We start from the raw sequence: 21,406 nt of genomic DNA, 5'->3' as shown, positions 1-21,406 counted from the left end.
ATAGGGAGTGTTGACCAGAATATGAGACAGGACAACTGCACAGTTGGGTGATCATTTAAAATTGTCCTCCATCATTGTAAATTCCACAAATAAATCTCTTTTCATAAACAGCCTAATTTTGACAACCCTACTGTTAAAGGCAAATTTCTTAAACGCTTCCTGACATCTATTAAGGGCCAGAAGACAAATATCAGATTGTGCTGAATAGTGTCACAGTGACAGTGACACTGTTACTGAGTCGTCTACAGGTTTATTTACTAACAGCAGCTAGTTTTCTTTGTTTCTCATTTATATTTAACCTGATAGTTTTTGGTGCTCCTGACAGTTGAAAGCCTAGTCCGCAGGGAGAATATAAATCTAAGATTGGCCTGTTTTGTGTGTGTACATGCATTTATATAGGCAAATGCGTATGGGTGTATATGCGTATGTTTATGCAAATGGAAAAAAGGAAATGTCTGCTCTTTCTTTCTCTCTCTAGCTCTCTCTTTTCTTCTTTCTCTATAAGGTGTTTTCTTTCTCTTTCCCTTTGTCTTTCTGTCTCCCTTCTATCTTCTCGTCTAGTCCAGCAGTAGAAACTTTGTATTACAATTATACAAAATAAATAGAGAAATAAAATAAGAATCCAGAATATCAAGGGGATCATCATACCAGTAATGCTCCCCTTGGCAAAGTAAATTTGCTCTTTTCCGTGTTAACCATGCCCACCTCAAATGTCCAACCAATCCAACAATACTTAACTGGCTGCTGGTAAAAGGTGTGCGCACTTTGTATTTAGGCAGCTTAATGAAACCTTAACCACGTGTAACCCTGGTGGTTAACAGACTACCGGTTGAGAACCTGAGTAATCAGAGACGCATGCAACAGAGCTCGTGTTTTGAATTAAGATATCGTTGACGATCAGGTTTGTTTAATTGTGGCCACCAAAATCGGGATCACAATCAAAATCCAATTAATTGTGCAGCCCTAGTTTCAGATATGAAATATTGATGACATTTTAGTTATACATATCAGTTAGTTATACTGCAGTGCCCGCAGGTTTAATGCCACGTGTTGTTTTCTGCAGCCTGTCAGGATGTCTGATCACAGAGGAAGGCTCTGCTTCTTTGGCTTCAGCTCTCACCTCCAATCCATCCCATATGAGAAAGCTGGACCTGAGCTACAACCATCCAGGAGAATCAGGAGTCAAACTGCTGATAGCTGCATTGAAGGATCCACAAAAACTCAGGTATGGAAAATGGCCGCCCACTGCTGTCAGTGTAACCAGAATGGTTAGAAAGCAGATAATGAAGTGTATGTTATGATCATATTGGTTTAGTGAGTCCTGAAGGAACAATGACAGTTTCTTTGTGTTCATTTTCTTCAGTTTGGACAGCTCTGCCTGTTAAAGGGACAGTTTGTCATCACCTGAACATCCTTTCTGTGCTTTGACCCAAAATCAGAAAAAGAAATGGTGCTGGTGTTAGCCTAGCTTACCACACAGGTTTAGAAAATCACATGCACGCTCATGTTCTGGTAAAGTTTCCATCATAAATCACAGCCCACATGGAAATGTGCACATCTTACATACAGAAACATACAGACAAATGATTATAGTCTTTTATAGTCTATTTCCCTGCAGTTCGTCATCTGTTTAGAGATAAAAACAGTTGAAAGGCATGACTTTGACAAAGTAATTCTCTTGGTTTCAGAGTCCATCACACAGCCTTTTGACTCTGATTCTTTTAGCTTGGAGATGTTCCTCTCAGATGTGTGTCCAGATGTTTCACTGGTTCTTTCTTAGTGTAGAAGAAAGTATGCATGACAGTCATGTTATGTCCATGTTAATACGCTTTGAGCTCCCTCCTCCTTTCAGGGTGGAGCCTGCGGGTGAACAATGGTTGAGACCAGGTCTGAGGAAGTGTAAGTGTGTTTTCATTGGAAAACAAAATCAAATAGCAAATAGATCAATAAGTGCAGCTATTGTGTTTGTTCTCTTCATCAGATTCCTTTCCACTCACCATCGACATGAACACTGTGAACAGAAACCTCAGACTGTCAGATGACAGTAGGATGGTGACATATGAGGACAAGCTTCAGTCGTATCCTGAGCATCCAGACAGGTTCAATGAAAGGCCTCAGCTGCTGTGTGGAAACCTTTTAACTGGTCGCTGTTACTGGGAGGTGGAGTGGAGAGGAGATGTTTATATCTCAATGACTTACAGTGGAATCGGGAGGAGAGGAAAAACCAGTGGCTGTTTGTTTGGTCACAATGATCAGTCCTGGAGTCTGTTCTGCTCTGATGATGAAGGTTACTCTGTGTGCCACAATTACAGAAAAACACCCATCTCTTCCTCCTCCTCTTCTCCCACCTCCTCCTCATCCTCCATCTCCAACAGAGTAGCAGTGTATGTGGACTGTCCTGCTGGGATTCTGTCCTTCTACAGAGTCTCTTCTGACTCACTGATCCACCTCCACACCTTCACGACCACATTCACTCATCCTCTGCTTCCTGGACTGGGATTTTGGTTTGGATCACTGGGTTCCTCATTGTTTCTGTGTTGAGTATGAAGAAAAACGGATTGTAATTGTATATTTTTGTATCTTCTGCTTCGAAACATCTCAGATTTGTATATTCAGTCAGTTTCTTTTATAAACTCATATAAATGATTCTGTGAAACTTCTTTTTCAGTGTTTTTTTCCTACTTTTCTACTTTTTCAGTGTTTTATGGATAGAAGCTGTTGTGCTTCTTGCATGCAGATGTTGTTTTTCTCTCAGTTTCTGTAAAGGATCCACGCTGAATATCAGGATGTTGTGTTCAGGTCCAGTTACAGTACTCAGAATATTTCAGGTCATTTGTCTCATTCTGTCTTTTGGGCATTTTTGAAATATTGATTTATCAGATTATAACTTCAGTATTTATCTTTTTTGTCTAAAAATCTTTAATTTTATGTTTAAAATGTAAAGTTGTAAGAATTTTTCTCACTTTTTTTTTAAAGAAAAAAGTTGGTTTTACAAATGAGCATGACCATGTTTTATTTGTTGCTATGAAATTGATAAAGAACTTTTTAAAAATAATTTAATCTAACCATTTACCTGTTTTTAGTAAAGGAAGAAAAGTTCAGAACTATTTTGCAGTCAAATTTGCACCTCCAGGCCTTCCTAATAACTCAGAGACAAGTGGACTGTCAGATTCTGGTGCTCAGCTAGGAGCAATATAACCAAAGCAACGTCATAGGTAGATAAAAAAAATATTACATAAGTAATACCTATTAACCTTAAAAATAATTTAGAGATATAAAGTTCTGGCTTTTGTGCAGTTCGGATATAAACTGATGAAATTAAATAATTTGTATCACTTTGCTTTAAGTGTAACAAAATAAGTGTTGGTACTCCCTTAATGACTTGCTGTCAGTTTGTCATGCAAATATGGGACAAAAACATGGCTGATACTTACATGTAGATCTATAAATTGATCCGTAGATTAAAAGTTTTTTAGCACAGAAATTACAAAAAACAAACACAGCAAATTCTAAATCAAATCCACATTTGACAAAATCAAAGGGCCATGGAGATACTTTTATGAGCTTCAAGCCTCATTGCATAGACATCAAATATAACACTGAAAAGTAAATACTTAAACTTAAACTTCATTAACCCTTTCATGCGTGAATAAATAATAAAAACAATGCAACATTTTTCACATTGTTGTAAAAAAAAAAAAAAAAAAACCTCTAAAGTGTATTTGTTTTGTTTTTTTTTTGTTTTGTTTTTTTACAAAAATACCCTCCTCATTCATGAATATGCAAAAAAAAGCTTGTAAATAGGAGCCCACTACAGGGCCACTATTCATGAAAGGGTTACAAAAAAAAAAGGTAATACATTTAGACGTATTTAGCTTATTACCAGACTAATTTAACAGTGTATTACTATTACACTTTTCCTCTGTGAAACATGTTTTTCATAGCATTAGGCCTGGTCCATGCCACTTTGCAATATTATTTTATCTTTAATCTAGAAAATCTAGGAATAATCTTCAAAAACTCAAAATACTGACCAGCCATACACTTAGTTTGCAGCATCTGACCTTCATTGTCTGGTGTAGTAAATGACTGTTAAGTAGTACTATTGTCATCATTCGACTCTGCTCCAGTTTGTAACATTACAGCCACCATAGTTTTTTTCTCCGCTTTTATCGTATTTTCAAGACCATAAGGCGCATCGTACTAAAAGGCGCAGTTTCAGTTATGTGCGTCCTTTCTGTATTTAACACATACATAAAGCGCACCTGACCATTGGGCGCGGGTTTTATATACCGGTACAATCCACGCCCACACTTCCCCCTTAACATTCTCAATGCACAAAAGCATACAAGTATGCCTTTTTAAAAATAGAGCAGGAGCAAAACTGAGTTGGGTTGTGCTTTATTTAAGTATTGATTACAAAGTACTAACATTTTTTATTCATCAATCAATCATCAATAGGCGCGGGCATGGTAAAACACACGGATAAAACAAGCACACAAGTGTGCGTATTTAAAAATAGACCGGGACCAAAACTGAGTTTGGTACTCACATTTTTTTTTACCGGTAATCGTCATCAGTCAAACCCATCAAAGTCCTCATCCTCTGTTTCTGAATTGAACAGCTGCGCTAAAACTCCAGCAAACATACGAGGTTCACTTTCTTCACTGTCAGAATCACTTTCCGTGCCGTGCGGCTCCTCGGAAATGATGCCGGCTTTTGTGAAAGCGCGGATAACAGTGCCAGCAGACACGTTAGCCCAAGCGTCTTTCTTCCAACTCGGGCCACCTTGCCTTTTATGTCCACGGAAACTCAGCTGCATCTTCTTTACCTGTCGGAGCTCGTTTTCCATCTTCCTCCACTTGCGAACCATCGATTCATTAATCTTAAATTCTCTCTCGGCTGCTCGATTTCCATGTTGCTTGGCGTAGTTGATGGCCTTCAGTTTAAACTGTGCTTCATAAGCGTGTCTTTTTGACATTTTCAGGGTTGTTAGAAAAAGGTGTTCTGCATAACGCACATACCTGTTCTTTTATATGCGATCAACGCCCACACTTCACCCTTTAACGTTCTCATGGTGTTCTCTACTACGTCCGATCACAACAACAACAACAACACGCACACAAGGGGCGCACTGCACTATAGGGTGCGCCGCACATTTTAAAGAAAATCTAAGACTTTTAAGTGCGCCTCATGGTCGTGAAAATACGGTACTCTCGTTCAAAACGCGTCCACTTCAATGTAAGCATAGAAGCAAGTGAACAATGTGACGTGCGGCGTGACATTGTGGGCTACAGCAGGTGTTGTGTGTCTAAACTGGTCTTAACAATACATTTCTTTTAAGGAGACTTTTTAAAAATGTTTTCATTAAAATCAACAAATATAAGTTGTAATATGTGGTGAAGTCGTAGGAGGGTATACTGATAGCTAAAGTAAAAGTCCCGGTACGCATTATACATGTAAAAAAAAGTTGCAGTACGCAAAGGAATAGATTTTAAAAGTGCTGGTACTGCGTATCGCTGCATACCGACCCCCTAAAGCTCTGACTTTGGGTAATTTTTACTTTGCTTTGCTTTGATGTTCTGATGCGTTCAGGTTCAAACAGTGAGAGAGCAACTTTTAATGCTCTCCCGCAGCGTGTTTACAGTAGTTTATGCTTAATTTTAAGTATAGAAAAGCAGATTTCTGCTGGGTTTTTTTTTTTTATGAAAAACAAACAGCTGACAGCTTTTTGCTGAAAAACATAAAGATTACACATTTGAACACATTTAATTACTGGGTGAGTGGCTGGAAGAGCATCAGTGTGTCCACCAACTAGAATGTCAGTGCTGAAGAGTCCAAAGTGTCCTCATGGAAGACACAGACCCTCATGTTGCCCTTATGTGTCCATAGTGCTATCATTGTATGATATATAAGCACTTACATGTATTATATACTTATAGAAGTAGTGTGTGTGTGTGTGTGTGTGTGTGTGATACCTAAAACCTGTTTGTCATGTTTAGAAATGCGTTCTATAAAAACAGTCCGTTTATTGTTAAAATACAAAGAGAAAAAGATGTGGCAGCAAAACAACCAAACAAGGTCAGCAGCTTGTCACCAGACCTGGTAGAGCCGAATGACATGCAGAGGAGGGAATTATTCAGACATTTGATTCAGATGTGTTGGACAAGCATATTAAGAAATGGACATGACCCTCCCCAACCCTTAAAAGTAGCTTTTTTTTTTTTTTTTTTTTACCAGATTCTAGATGCACCCTTCGTCATTTTTCGTCAAGGTGAAATAGTTTAATGGTTTTGTTGTTGTTTTTCTTTCTGTGTCAGAGCCTTTGGACTCAGCTATTCCTGCTGCTCCAGTCCAACATAGTTTCTTCAAACATTCACTTTCTGTTTCTCGATGTTTCTTTACAATGATGGTATTTCAACATGGTTAGGCTTACTTTGCATTGGCATTCAACTAAATATAAAGCTCCACCCAGAGGTAACAGGTTCTGTCTGATTGTCATTGTCATTTTTCAGGTTTTGCTTTGACATATGCACAGAAGGGTGCTTTCCATATTAAGCAGTCACCTTACACTTTCAGAAGAGGTGGCAGATGTACATGGTTCCCTGATCTAAATCGCTCATCCACCATATGAAGAAAAAATCTGCAGATTACAACTCTGTCTGCTGCTGGAAATGAGCAGGAAGTGAAGAAATAGCAGAGATTTAGTCCTAAATTTGAATATTTTAATTTTATAAAACAATTTTAATGACATCTAAACTCAACAATTTTGTCAGGCATGCAGTTAGTAAATAAATGACAATGAAAAGCCTTTTTGTTTTTAATGTAAACCATTCTGGCATCAAAGAAAACTTGCGCACCAAGGACAAAGTCCTGATGACGATCAGACTGCTCCTCCTACCTGATCCTCCTACCTCATCCTCTTACCTGTCTTCCCTCAGCTAACCGCTGCAGTCCCAACTCATTCCAGGAAGTTTACCTGGTTTCTGTCGAGTGAAGACTTTTTTTCTGCAACATTCGACAAACTGTAAGTTAAAACTTTGTTTTTTGTTTCTGCTCTATAATATGTGGTGAAGTCGTAGGAGGGTATACTGATAGCTAAAGTAAAAGTCCTGGTACGCATTATACATGTAAAAAAAGTTGCAGTACGCAAAGGAATAGATTTTAAAAGTGCTGGTACTGCGTATCGCTGCATACCGACCCCCTAAAGCTCTGACTTTGGGTAATTTTTACTTTGCTTTGCTTTGATGTTCTGATGCGTTCAGGTTCAAACAGTGAGAGAGCAACTTTTAATGCTCTCCCGCAGCGTGTTTACAGTAGTTTATGCTTAATTTTAAGTATAGAAAAGCAGATTTCTGCTGGGTTTTTTTTTTTTATGAAAAACAAACAGCTGACAGCTTTTTGCTGAAAAACATAAAGATTACACATTTGAACACATTTAATTACTGGGTGAGTGGTTGGAAGAGCATCAGTGTGTCCACCAACTAGAATGTCAGTGCTGAAGAGTCCAAAGTGTCCTCATGGAAGACACAGACCCTCATGTTGCCCTTATGTGTCCATAGTGCTATCATTGTATGATATATAAGCACTTACATGTATTATATACTTATAGAAGTAGTGTGTGTGTGTGTGTGTGTGTGTGTGTGTGTGTGTGTGTGTGTGTGTGTGTGTGTGATACCTAAAACCTGTTTGTCATGTTTAGAAATGCGTTCTATAAAAACAGTCCGTTTATTGTTAAAATACAAAGAGAAAAAGATGTGGCAGCAAAACAACCAAACAAGGTCAGCAGCTTGTCACCAGACCTGGTAGAGCCGAATGACATGCAGAGGAGGGAATTATTCAGACATTTGATTCAGATGTGTTGGACAAGCATATTAAGAAATGGACATGACCCTCCCCAACCCTTAAAAGTAGCTTTTTTTTTTTTTTTTTTTTTTACCAGATTCTAGATGCACCCTTCGTCATTTTTCGTCAAGGTGAAATAGTTTAATGGTTTTGTTGTTGTTTTTCTTTCTGTGTCAGAGCCTTTGGACTCAGCTATTCCTGCTGCTCCAGTCCAACATAGTTTCTTTAAACATTCACTTTCTGTTTCTCGATGTTTCTTTACAATGATGGTATTTCAACATGGACAACTAGAATTTTGAGCCTCTCCTTTTGTTTACAGTCAGAGGTATCAAGAAGGTTTTTGGTTTTGTGTTTGTTTTTAAGTATTTATGTTCCTTGTTGGAGCATTTTGTTCTTGATTACCTTCCGTCCTATTTTCATCTAGTTCTAAACTTCAGTATTTTAAGATTAAAATCTTCTTAAGAATATCTCTCCATCCTACAAACAAGTGCTTGACCATCATATTTTCTCTGTACTTTACTGTTCATCTTACTTACTGTTGCTAAAACCGACACTTATATCTATTAGTTTTTTATTAGAAATGAAAATGAATGAATGAAGAAATGAAAATTTAGCATCCGCCATTTCAATCTTTTACAATTTTTTGTCCACACATGATGGAAAATCAAATATTTTGTGAATGGAAGTGGGAAGACTGGAAAGTCATGGAAAACTGCTGAATCCATTTTAAATTAGCTCAGTATGAAAAGACAAATAAGTTAGAAAAATTCTGTATGTTTTTATTTTGACCAGTTACAGCATCTATCATTGTGTTCATTGTTCTGTTTCATTTAGTTTCCATCCTGATTTCTCCACAGCTACAGTGTGTGATCAACATATATGTGGTTAAACCCTTTCAGATTGATTAAATCTGTAGAGTTGTTTACAGCTGCCAACAAATTAATATAATCATCAGAGTTTTTCCTTTTAGAGCCAAACAGTTGCTCTTCGGCTGTGTTTAATAAATTTCTTGTGTTTTCATGTTCATGCTGTTTGTTTCCATTTGCTGAAAAAAAAACCCCAGAAAATTCCAAGTGAATTATTATTGTGTATGATCCTCTTTGCCTTCCCAAGAGAAGCTTGATAGAATTGTTTCAGTATATATTTCGGTGTAAGCAAATGGTAATGTTGCTTAATTGTTGTCATGGTGATGTGTGTGCTGTGCTGCAGTTCCTTGTCTCTGTGGCCTGATAGTAGAAGTCCAGCAGCTCTTTGCAGCTTCCTCCTGTGTTCAGCTGCTATTAAACAGAAAACCAGAGCCAATAAGAGGAGCAGCTGCTAATTTTTTAACACCACAAATGATGAAAAGGAGGATTTCAGTTTATGTAAAGATAAAATATTTTGTTTCTTCTGTAGATGAAGATTGAAGGGTGTGTGAGCTGATGTATCTTCAGCAACATGTATCAGTGTGACGACAGAGAGGAGGACGTTCCTCTGTGTGACAACAGAAAGGAGGACGTTACTCTGTGTGAGGAAGATGAGAACCAGAGCAAAGCTCAGAGGTAAGACGACCTACTTTATCTGTTCATTAGTCGTCTCTATGTCAGAGCTCAGCACTCATGTTAGCAAACATCTGTATTTCAGAAAGCAGCCTCAGCCTGAATATGAACCCAAACTTGGACCTGGACCTGCACCTGCACCCAGCTGTGTGTCCTTAAAGAGCAATAACTCGATGCTTCACCTTTATGATTTCAAATTGGATGGATGTTCAGCAACAGTGAGGTGAGCTGCTAAACGTGAAGTAAATGTTGTGACCATGTAAAATAAGAGTTCAGCATCTAAGTGAAAGGAAGTTTGGTTGTTATTGTGACTGTTTCTGTAATGAAGAGAAAAAATCCCAAGATTTTTAAGTATTTTATATTTCTTCCAGGTTTTACAATGTGGCTTCATTAGTGAATCAAATCCATAAAAATGACAAGACAGCAGAGTTGTAGAAAATGGAGCATCAAGTTGGAAATAGTCTGATGCGTCTGTCACAAACCATGATCTGAGATTTATCAGCAGGGATCTGATTCAGTAGTCTGGTGGAATAAAATTCCATCTGGTTCTGGTGCCAGTCTGAGAGAACAAAACAGCATTTCCAGACCCTGATGTGTGTTTGGAAGAAACGTTTTGCTGAACCCTGAGCTGTAATAAAATATTTGCTTTTCTGTAAGAATCCACCAGAGTTATGGACCTTAACCTAGACCTTAACTTGGCCCTGTACTTAAACCCAGCTGTGTGTCCAAATGAAAACATGTATCAGACAAATTCTAGCTAAAGCTGAACAGAGAGTGGTGGTCTGGCTTCTATGCTGTACTGAACAAATTAGCTTTGCCAAGAGGTGCTTAAATCTAAGGTCCCTGTTGGCACTTTAGTATCCTTTTTATTTTTGTATTACTTTGTTGCTCCAATTATAGAGCAATGCTTGCTTATTAAATCTACTGGAGAGTATAGTCACAATAATGCAGGTTAGTAAATGTGGGGAAATACCAAGAATGAAAGTGTTTAGTGATGAAAATGATCATACAAACACAGCTGGGCAGTGATCAGAGGCAGATAAAGTGGCACCCAGGACAATGGAGACCAGTCGTCACCTCAGAGCACAAATACCAGTCAACCCACCACAGCAACAAGTGTAACTAGTCAGTTTCTGTGTTGTGCTGATGATTAAATTGCCCCAGTTGTAGGAACTTAGGAGGAAGTCTGTTTCATTTCTGCGGTGAACAAAGAAGAAAGACACATCTGTAAACCTGACAGCTCAAGTTCCTCTGCTACAAGAGAAAATGGACAAAAGGGGAGGGGGATGGGTGACTAATCAGGAGGGAGGGGCCTATGATCTAAAGCAAACTGCAGGGATTTTGAGTTCCCTTCAGGTATATGAACACTAAAACAGATTTTATGTAACAATAAACGAAAGTTCAAGCGTTCTAGGTTACACAAGCATGAATCAGCCCATAGGAGGGCAGTGGAAGGTCCCAGCCAGAGGACTGGCAACTTCTCACGGTGCTTCATCTGACTTCAGCTTTCTCCTTCACTTGTTAGAAGTATCATGAATTCTTACTGTACATTTTGATGATGATGATGATGATGATGATGATGATGATGATGATGATGTTGCAGGATTATGGTCAGGAACTGCAGTTGAACATTCCTGACGCAACCGCTCATTATCTGCTTTTAATTGGGCTACTAAATGCTGGAGTTCCCGGAGTTCTTCCTCCATAATGATTCCTCCTGCTACAATGATAATGAGCAGCTTCAGAGTTAATCAGCTGTGTCTTGTGCAAAACAGAAACCACGTTATAACTGCGTTGATGAGAGCTGCAGAAAACCTGAAAGCAGCTTCTTTATGCAACATAAAGTTAACTGATTCTCCCTCCACAGTGTGGACCAGGAGAGCTCAGAGGAACGTTTTGGTCGGTCGGCCAAGCAGAATCAAACACAGCTTGCCTCCATATTTGAGGTTTGTACATGTGTTCGTCTATTAAATCACCTTGACGCTTCACTTCTTAGAACACTTCCGCTGATTGTAACTCTGTGATTTCAGTCTAATTGTATCATTCATATCATTTCTGTCCCAGCTGCTGGAAGACAATGTGGTCACGTTTGTAAAGAATGAGTTGAAGAAGATCCAGAAGGTTTTGAGTCCAGATTACCCAGAATGCTCAGTGTTGGAGGATGAGGATGAAGAGCTGAGGAAAAGCAGAGAGGCATTAGTGAAGATCACAGTGGATTTCCTGAAGAGAATGAAGCAGGATGAGCTGGCTGAACGTCTGCAGAGCAGTAAGAGGATTTGTAGAAACATTGAACCTGCTGGATTAATGACACATTTACTGATGTTTTGACACATTGAGCAGCACATGTACAAATAGTAAATCTTGAGATGGCAGATATGTTTGTTTATTTATGTTGTTTGTTCTCATTCAGAACTTACAGCCGCTGTTTGTGGACGTAAACTAAAATCTGCCCTGAAGAAGAAGTTCCAGTGTGTGTTTGAGGGGATTGCTAAAGCAGGAAACCCAACTCTTCTGAATGAGATCTACACAGAGCTCTACAACACTGAGGGAGGAACTGGAGGGGTCAACAATGAACATGAGATCAGACAGATTGAAACAGCATCCAGGAAACCAGACAGAGCAGAAACAACCATCAGATATGAAGACATCTTTAAACTCCCACCTGGAAGAGATGAACCAAACAGAACAGTGATGACAAAGGGAGTGGCTGGAATTGGGAAAACTGTCTTAACACAGAAGTTCACCCTGGACTGGGCTGAAGACAAAGTCAACCAGGACATCCAGTTCACATTTCCACTGACTTTCAGAGAGCTGAATGTGCTGAAAGAGAAGAAGTTCAGCTTGGTGGAACTTGTTCATTACTTCTTTACTGAAACCAAAGAGGCAGGAATCTGCAGCTTTGAAGACTTTCAGGTCGTCTTCATCTTTGATGGTCTGGATGAGTGTCGACTTCCTCTGGACTTCCACAACAATGAGATCCTGACTGATGTTACAGAGTCCACCTCAGTGGATGTGCTGCTGACAAACCTCATCAGAAGGAACTTGCTTCCCTCTGCTCGCCTCTGGATAACCACACGACCTGCAGCAGCCAATCAGATCCCTCCTGACTGTGTTGACATGGTGACAAAGGTCAGGGGGTTCACTAATCCTCAAAAGGAAGAGTACTTCAGGAAGAGGTTCAGAGATAAAAAGAAAGCCAGCAGGATCATCTCCCACATCAAGACATCTCGAAGCCTCCACATCATGTGTCACATCCCAGTCTTCTGCTGGATCACTGCTACAGTTCTGGAGGGTGAGCTGAAAAGCAGAGAGGGAGGAGATCTGCCCAAGACCCTGACTGAGATGTTCATCCATTTCCTGTTGGTCCAGATCAAAGTGAAGAAGGACAAGTATGATGGTGGAGCTGATACAGATCCACTCTGGAGTCCAGAAAGCAGGAAGATGATTGAGTCTCTGGCAAAACTGGCTTTTGATCAGCTGCAGAAAGGAAACCTGATCTTCTATGAAGAAGACCTGAAAGAGTGTGGCATCAATATTACAGAAGCCTCAGTGTACTCAGGAGTGTTCACACAGATCTTTAAAAAAGAGAAAGGACTGTACCAACAGGAAGAGAAGGTGTTCAGCTTCATCCATCTGAGTGTTCAGGAGTTTCTGGCTGCTCTTCATGTCCGTCTGACCTTCATCAACTCTGGAATTAATCTGATGGAAGAAGATGAAACTGAAGTAATCTCTCAAGCATGTGATCCACAGTATCTAGATCAGTGTGCTGTGTACAAGGCCTTACAGAGTCCAAATGGACACCTGGACTTGTTCCTCCGCTTCCTCCTGGGTCTTTCACTGCAGACCAATCAGAGACTCCTACAAGGACTGATGTCACAGATGGGAAGTAGTTCAGAGATCCATGAAGAAACAGTTCAGTACATCAAGAAGATGATCAGTGAGAATCTGTCTGCAGAGAGAAACATCAATCTATTCCACTGTCTGAATGAACTGAATGATTGTGCTCTAGTGGAGGAGATCCAGCACTCCCTAAGATCAGGACGTCTCTCCACAAATGATCTATCTCCTGCTCAGTGGTCAGCTTTGGTCTTCATCTTGCTGTCATCAGAAGAAGATCTGGATGTGTTTGACCTGCAAAAATACTCTCCTTCAGAGGAAGTTCTTCTGAGGCTGCTGCCAGTGGTCAAAGCCTCCAACAAAGCTCTGTAAGTACAAGTGATATAATATTTCTGCTGCTTTTATATACAGAATGTCACAGTTTACTATGTTTCATATTTCCTCTTCAGACTGAGTATCTGCACCTTGTCAGATGAAGGATGTGAAGCTATTTCTTCAGTTCTCAGCTCCCAGTCTTCCAGGTTGACAGAACTGGACCTGAGTGTCTATGATTCAGGAGTGAAGCGTCTGTCTGTTGGACTGCAGAGTCCACAATGTAAACTGAAAACCCTCAGGTCAGGTTTCTGTCCTGTTGTGACATGTTCTGTTTTATACAGTCTCTGATTCATGATAACATTGTCAGCTTAAAATGTGGTCGCCTTATATAGTATTTAGATATAATGAACAAAGTGGGAACTTGTGCTTGTCCTGCCATCTTAGCTCAATCCCTATGGAGATCTCTGATCATGTTTTTATCTGGTTATTTGTAACTGTTTCTTCAGGCTGAATGTTTGGAACCTCTCAGAGAGGAGCTGTGAAGACATGTCCTTCATTCTCAACACCCATTCCTCTTGTCTGAAAAAACTGGACCTGAGTCACAACAGCCTGAAGGATTCAGAACTGAAGCGCCTGTTTGAACTGATGAGTTCACACAGCAAACTGGAAGCTCTCAGGTCAGGATTCATCAAAATGAGTGATTTAAAATAAATCTTTATTGAAATACTCTTTTTTTTAAAGTACATAAAGGGTAAACTGCACTAACTTTACCAACAGCCACTTTTGTGTGTTTAACTTATGTAAAACAACTGCACAGATATTCATAATGAAAATATGAGCGGCAAAAGCATGAAGATCTGTAAAAACAATCAAATGACTCGTGGAATTAAACACAAATTTATCTTTAAGTGGTCTTTGAATCAACATCAAACATTAAACCTGATAAATGTTCATTCATTTTCATTTTCTCTGTCATTTTTTGTCAGGCTGAATGTGTGTGAGCTCTCAGAGAGAAGTTGTGAAGCCCTGTCCTCCGTTCTCAGCTCCCAGTCCTCCAGCCTGACAGAACTGGACTTGAGTAACACGGATCTGCAGGATTCAGGCCTGATGAACCTGTCTGGTGGACTAAATAGTCCAAACTGCAAACTGGAAACTCTCAGGTTGGGATTCATCAAGGTTTTTGCATGGTTGCTAAACATTTGTGTGTCTCTGATTTAGACCTCTTACAACACAGGAGCTCATCTGAACCTGATACCTGTCCCACAACCTGAACTCTGAAAAGTCATGATTCCTTTTCTATCTTGTTTAAAATTAGTTTTACAAACCAAAACTTTTTTACATTTCCTAAAAGTGGGATCATTTGCAATGAGTCACTTCAGTCTGGGTTTGTTTTTCAATTATAGTATTCACAGTACCTAACTGAGACAACACAGAGAAACGCAGAAGGCGCGGCCGGCGCCGGAGCCAGGTGAAACCAACCAATAGAAACTCTGCTCTCATTCACCAGCGCAGGCCCCGCCCATCAAATGCAGTTAAATTTGCAACCAAAACTTTAGAAGTTGCAAGCAAAGAGGACTAATTTGCAAACAAAACTTTACAACTTGTAACCAAATGTTTTTAACTGTAAAGAGAAGAGGACTTATTTTTATGAACAATGGTTGTCGTTTTTTTTTTTCTTAGAAACATTAGTTTTGATTGAAGTTGGAGAAGTATGATTTCTCAAATATACATTTTTTTTTTTTTTTTTATTGGAACCTAATTTGTTTGTATCTCTACAAAAAAAAATGATACCTCGCTTTTTTGTTTGCTCTCAAAAAAATCATTTTTGGTTTCAAATCTAACTTATTTGATTGGATGATAAAGAAACAAATTTCTCTCCATAGTTGAGGTCTTGTATCTGTGGACCTGAGGAAATCTGAGGATCTAAGTTTTAGGGGGTTGGGGTAGAAATTGTGGAATTGTTTTTCTATTATATTTCTATGATAAACTGTTAGGTCTTGGCTCCCATTTATAAGCTAAAGATAGCTTCTAGGGAGTCCAAATTTTTACAAGTATACAATGTATCTATTGGTGTGTCACTGTATTTTAATGTGATTTGTAAAAAGGAATAAAATGATTCAGCATTAGTTTGAGAGTTTGTGCTGTATGTTTTCTGCAGCCTGTCAGGATGTCTGATCACAGAGGAAGGCTGTGCTTCTCTGGCCTCGGCTCTAAACAACAACCCCTCCCGTCTAAAACAGCTGGACCTGAGCTACAACCATCCAGGAGATGTAGGAGCGAAGCTGCTGGTGGCTGCACTGAAGGATCCACACATACTCAGGTATGGCGAGGCTGTTCCAGTCACATGTAATGTCTAATTGGAGGAACAGACATTTCCCTTGCCCCCACTCAGCCCCAGTTTCTCTGCTTTATGCTGGATACTAATGAAACAACAAATGATTAGGAACTGTCCAAGGTGAACATTACTTTCGTCTGGTCAGAGTGTCTTCAATGTGGACACAACTCTGCAAGTTAAAGGAACAGTCTGTCATTCTGTTCCCACACCCTGGATCAGAGACAGAGATGGGTTTCGTTATATGGGCATGTTTAAACATAAACATTAGATGCAGACCTCCTTTTAAATATGGTGCTATGTCATGCTTTTGTTTATTGGAGGCTCCTGATTCAGAATCACAGAACAGACCCAGAAAGTTCATTCAGATAAGACAGACATCACCGTGCACATGAAACAGGAGATACGTCGTCCCTGAGGAGTTATTCTGCATGTAAACAGAGATTCTTATTTAGTCACTCTGGGTCTGGGCCTCGTGAGTTAATAATAATGACATTATTCCACATCAACACCCCTCATTTCCTCATGAGAAACTTGATAACTTTCAGCTCAGAGATAAAACCACCAGATAAAACTTAAGCAATGCTCTAAACTCCACATAACTTCACATAATAACAGCAGCTACAAACAGGATGAAAGACACAATGTGGCCTCAAACAGCCTCTCTGAGCATTATTTAACTCTGTGTACATGGTGGAAAAGATGAGTCAGCACAAAGTCAGAACAACTGAGTCAGAAGAAAGAATCATTCTGCTCAGCAGAGGATATTATCAGAAGGAGATCAGTAGGATATTGGTGTATGTGGAAGAATACAGCTTTTGGTCACATGACAAGTTATTGCAGTTTCTTTCGCTGAAGAGATGAGACTGAGAAGATAGAAAGAAAAAAAACACTGGTGTTTACAGTGTCAGTCAAAAAAACCTTCTGGCTCTGCTTGTTTTTTCTAGATGTTCTATGTGTCCAGATGTTGGATTGCTCCTTTCTTAGTGTAGAACAAAGTGTGTATGAGACATAGAATGTCCATGTTTGCGTGTTGGAAGACGATGCTGCTCTGACCATCTTCGTCCTTTCAGAGTGGAGCCTTCTGGAGAACGATGGTTGAGACCTGGTCTGAGGAAGTGTAAGTGTGTTTTCATCAGATTCATCACATTCAACCATCTTTCCGCTGTTATCAGTTGTTATCAAAGTTTCAATAGATCAATAAGTGCAGCTGGATTGTGTTTGTTCTCTCCATCAGATTTTTGTCCACTCACCATCGACACAAACACAGTGAACCGAAACCTCAAACTGTCTGACGACAACGGGAAGGTGGCCCTTGTGGAGGAGGATCAGTCATATCCTGAGCATCCAGACAGACTTAACTGGACTCAGGTGCTGTGCGGGAATGTTCTGACTGGTCGCTGCTACTGGGAGGTGGAGTGGAGAGGACACGTTGATGTAGCAGTGAGTTACAGAGAAATCAGGCGTAGAGGAAAAACCGCTGAGTGTGTGTTTGGATACAATGATCAGTCCTGGAGTCTGAGATGCTCTGATCAAGGTTATTCTGTCTTGCACAATAACAGAGTCACGCCCATCTCCTCCTCCTCCTCTGTCTCTAACAGAGTAGCAGTGTATGTGGACTGTCCTGCTGGGACTCTGTCCTTCTACCAGGTCTCTTCTGACTCCCTGACCCACCTCCACACCTTCAATACCACATTCACTCATCCTCTGCTTCCTGGATTCTTGTTTGGATCATTTGTTTCCTCTGTGGATTTGTGTTAAATATGAAGAGTTTAACCCTCTGAGAGTTCAGTTCCCACTTCATATTGACAGGGGGTTTAATCAAAGTTTATAAGGAAAGTAACGTCTCTCTCATGTCTCCAACTTGTCCAAAATGCCGCTGCTCATCTTTTAGTTGGAGCAGGTAAGAGAGACCACAATATACTTATTTTAGCATCGCTTTACTGGCTGCTCTTACATTTTAGAGTTAATTTTAAAGTTCTATTATTTGTTTTTAAGTCCCTACATGGTCTGGCCCCTCTGTACGTCTCTGAGCTGCTTTCCCCATACTCGCCAGCCCGGTGCTTCAGATCAGCTGCAGCTCCTTCTGGAGGTACCGAGGTGTAGGTGGAAGCTCAGAGGGGACAGAGCATTTCCAGTCGCTGCTCCAAATATATGGAATTCTTTGCAGCTATAGGTTAGAGATGTCACATCGCTGTCCATTTTTAAAATCGCCTGAAGACTCATTTCTGTAACCTAGCTCTCCATCCAGCATGAGATTGTTTATTATTTTCTCTCATCTATTATTTTTACAGTTTTAATGTTTTTACTTTTGTGTTTTATGGTTTATCCATTTACTGCTAGCACTGAAAACAAGGCGGTCGAAATGGCGCTTTGAATATCGATCATGATGGTGGGTTTGAAAAATGAGGAGGAGCATTGCAGGTGGTGAAGACAGTTTGGGCTGGATGGACAGAAGGATTTGATAAATGTTACTGAATTCTTTCATTTCCTTCCAGTTTTGGTTTTTAATGATTTTAACATTTTTCTCTTATTACTTTATATTCTACTGGTTTTAGTTTTCTTATTAATTTATTTTGTGAACATTTAAAAAACAGAAACACAGAACAAACAAGCAAAAAAAAAAAAGTTTGAGTCTTTTTAGATTCATGGATTGATGAAGCTCTTGTGCTACTAATTCCTTACAAACTTCTTCCCCTTTGTATTTAAACATTCTTCCAAGTTTTATGTTTGTTTGGCTCATGCTGTTTCTGTTTGGACTTTCTCATTTTCAGATGTTGAACTACATATTTTACTTTTCAGATTAAAATATTTGGGAGATTTTACCATCAATTGTTTCATTCTCCAAATTTTTGACTTGATTGCTAGAATTTTATTAAAATATTATATGAATCATATTGTGTGTGTGTGTTTTTTTTTTATTGATCTGAATATAATGAAAAAATTTATCACAAGGAACCAATAATACAGAAAGACATAATTACCTTTTATTGGATTTGAGAGATACATTTGTATGTGAGTGATTTGTAAAACTTAATTGTCAGAGATGTCACAATTTCAGCCTTTTGTATTGGTCGGTAATGAATGTTACTCCATCTGACATCAGCTTGGGTTCATTGCTGGCTTGACTGTGCTGAGGCTTCACAGGCAGAACAGCTCCTCCGAAATGATAATATTTCCAAGAAAACATTTGATTTTTAATTTTATTTTATTAGCCTGGACTTTGGCATTATTTATCCATGACAAACCATCTTATATGATGCAATGAATTTTATTAACTGGGCTTATTTTAGTTAAATAAATCACACAGCATGCTGATTTTCACCAGAAGTACATTTGTTGTGTCACGTGGTGTCTCCTGATCAGAACAGGTGTGCTGTCCAATCAGCAGGTATCTGCAGGTCAGCTGCGCTTCTTCTTCCTCATTCGAACAAACACCCGCCTGCTGAGAGAAACTCTGATCGATACACGACGCTAATACAACTAGAAAAGCTGTTTTTATGGTATTCGATGTGGGATAGAAAATAAAAACAGTTTAAGTTGTTCAGTTTCCACGCGAGCCTGAAAATCATCCATGAAGGTAAGAAAAGTCTTTAATATTGAGCTTCATGTCTGTTAAATGTAACCTGTTCATTTAGTATCCTGGTGGTTAATAGTAGTGATGGCAGAAATTGAACATTTGCGAGATCGAATCGTTTGGAACAATTGTTCCAATTAAAGAATTGATCTTTTGGGACGTTCAGAGCACATTACCACAGTGACACCCAGTGGCCAAAAATATCATTTCAAATCATTAAACTCAATAAAATTGAATGTTTTGCTGTGTCCTGATGTGTTTGGTCTGTTGTAACTTGTTTCTAGAGATGTCAGTATGGAAGTATGGACTTCAGCATCATTTTGGTGTATTTCTGAATGGGAGAATATAATTGGGCCAGTGCCTCGTCCAATTGCTTTTGTCTTCCTGTCAGGAAACAACCAAAACAAAGTGAGGAGGAGGCGGAATACTGCTAAAAAAAAAACGTTTGCGTTGTATAGCTAATATTAAAATTAATTTTTGTGTGAATGTAGATTTAACAAATGTTTTTTTTTGTGCTCAGGTGGGAAATTCCTTCATTCTAAATAGCAGGATTAATTAAAGGGTAAATTCAAATGTGTTATAAATAAAATAAAATAATAATTATTTCTTGAATTAAGTTTCTGATGCTGCAAATTGTTACTGTACCATAAACAGAATGCTGGCTGGAATCAGCACTGGACTGGGTTTCCTAAGACTGATGGAGACATCAGGATGTTTGGTCTGCAGGTGTGTCCACATTGTTGTAGTATTACAACAAATGTTGCATGCGATGTATTTAACCTATTTCCCTTCAAGAAACTGTAATCCCAGACAGCTGACCTGGGATGCTTTGTACTTCCTTCCATTCTAATACAATTCTCAAAAAACGCAGAGAAGACTTCGCAAATTCAATAGCTGTTTAGGAGAGACTTTAAATGTTTCACGCACACCTCTGCCATTGATCAGAAAAGACAGAAAACTCATTTTTAATGTCAGTATTTTAATTTCATGAAAATGTAGTATATTTATGAATGTAGTAAACATTTTCACTTTCTTTTATTTATTTAGATGTTACAATTTGGACACAAGGTTGAAAAGGTTGCTGAGTTTTGTGTTTCATTAAGTTCTGACCTGTAGTCAGAACAACCGTGGCTATTCAGAATAATTGGAGTAATGGAACAGTCGCGTGACATCCACGTCCCGATTCAGATCATGGAGCATTGTTTTGCATCCTGCGTTCCCCAGTAGTTTCTGGAACACTGTTTCAATCTTGCCATTGCTAGTTATTGGTAAACTATTACCCATAAATTACCTCTGTCATAGTTAAAGCAGGGTTTAATAGTTTTCATATCAAGCTGTTCAAATTTAAAGAAACAAAAGCAGAATCGTAACAAGCTGCTGTCCACAATGGGGTTTAATTTATTAGCTTTTAATACGTTTAAATGGTAAAAATTCATACAAATGACTTGTTTTCCGTCGCAATTACTAGGTTTAATGATGTGGCAGCAAATTAACTCAAACATGTAACGCAGGTTGCTGCTTGATGACCAAGCAGCAAGTTAGTGTCTTTTATGATGAAGACTTTGCTTTAGGCGCATGTTTGACCAGTGTGTTTTGTTTATTTTTAAATATAGAAAGAAAAAAAAAACCACGGAAAATGTGGCTGACATGGGAAAAAAAAAGCATGAGAACTTAAACAGTTAAAGAGAATAAAACTGAAATGTTTGAGAAGGTTAAGAAAAAAAAAAAAAGCCATCCATCGCTACCTGTTTCTTGAGATGACCATTTGTCAGTCAGTGAATAAAATTTTAGCAGGTTCATTTTATAAGGTGAAAAATAAAGATGGCTGATTCACAGAACAGAGAAACACAAAGTGTAGTAAAATATTTCAATGAGAAATAGAAAATGGCTACTAATTTATAAGGACAATTGTGTATAAGGCAACATGGAAATGCTTTAATCTGATCTTTGTATTTTCTTTCA

General features: G+C 38.9%; 1 protein-coding gene across 1 annotated transcript in view; it reads left to right on the top strand.

Moving 5' to 3' along the window:
• LOC306765651 (uncharacterized protein) overlaps positions 1-17,628 on the top strand; it is a gene marked incomplete at its 3' end in the record, with an annotated part of 28,361 nt that extends 10,733 nt beyond the window's left edge. The window contains exons 9-21 of the mRNA XM_079253136.1: positions 1,064-1,225; positions 1,853-1,899; positions 1,982-2,534; positions 9,279-9,386; positions 9,469-9,606; positions 11,251-11,329; positions 11,448-11,649; positions 11,794-13,588; positions 13,670-13,834; positions 14,522-14,695; positions 15,694-15,855; positions 16,941-16,987; positions 17,105-17,628. Of these exons, the coding sequence (XP_079109262.1) occupies positions 1,064-1,225; positions 1,853-1,899; positions 1,982-2,534; positions 9,279-9,386; positions 9,469-9,606; positions 11,251-11,329; positions 11,448-11,649; positions 11,794-13,588; positions 13,670-13,834; positions 14,522-14,695; positions 15,694-15,855; positions 16,941-16,987; positions 17,105-17,628 (4,156 nt within the window). The remainder of the gene's footprint in view (positions 1-1,063; positions 1,226-1,852; positions 1,900-1,981; positions 2,535-9,278; positions 9,387-9,468; positions 9,607-11,250; positions 11,330-11,447; positions 11,650-11,793; positions 13,589-13,669; positions 13,835-14,521; positions 14,696-15,693; positions 15,856-16,940; positions 16,988-17,104) is intronic.
• Positions 17,629-21,406: the final 3,778 nt, after the last annotated feature.

This window comes from Telmatherina bonti (genome assembly GCF_933228915.1).
Source record: "Telmatherina bonti genome assembly, chromosome: 14".
In the NCBI taxonomy this organism is placed as follows: domain Eukaryota; kingdom Metazoa; phylum Chordata; class Actinopteri; order Atheriniformes; family Telmatherinidae; genus Telmatherina; species Telmatherina bonti.
Note: the sequence above shows the minus strand (reverse complement) of the source record. Positions and strands in the feature narration are given on the sequence as shown.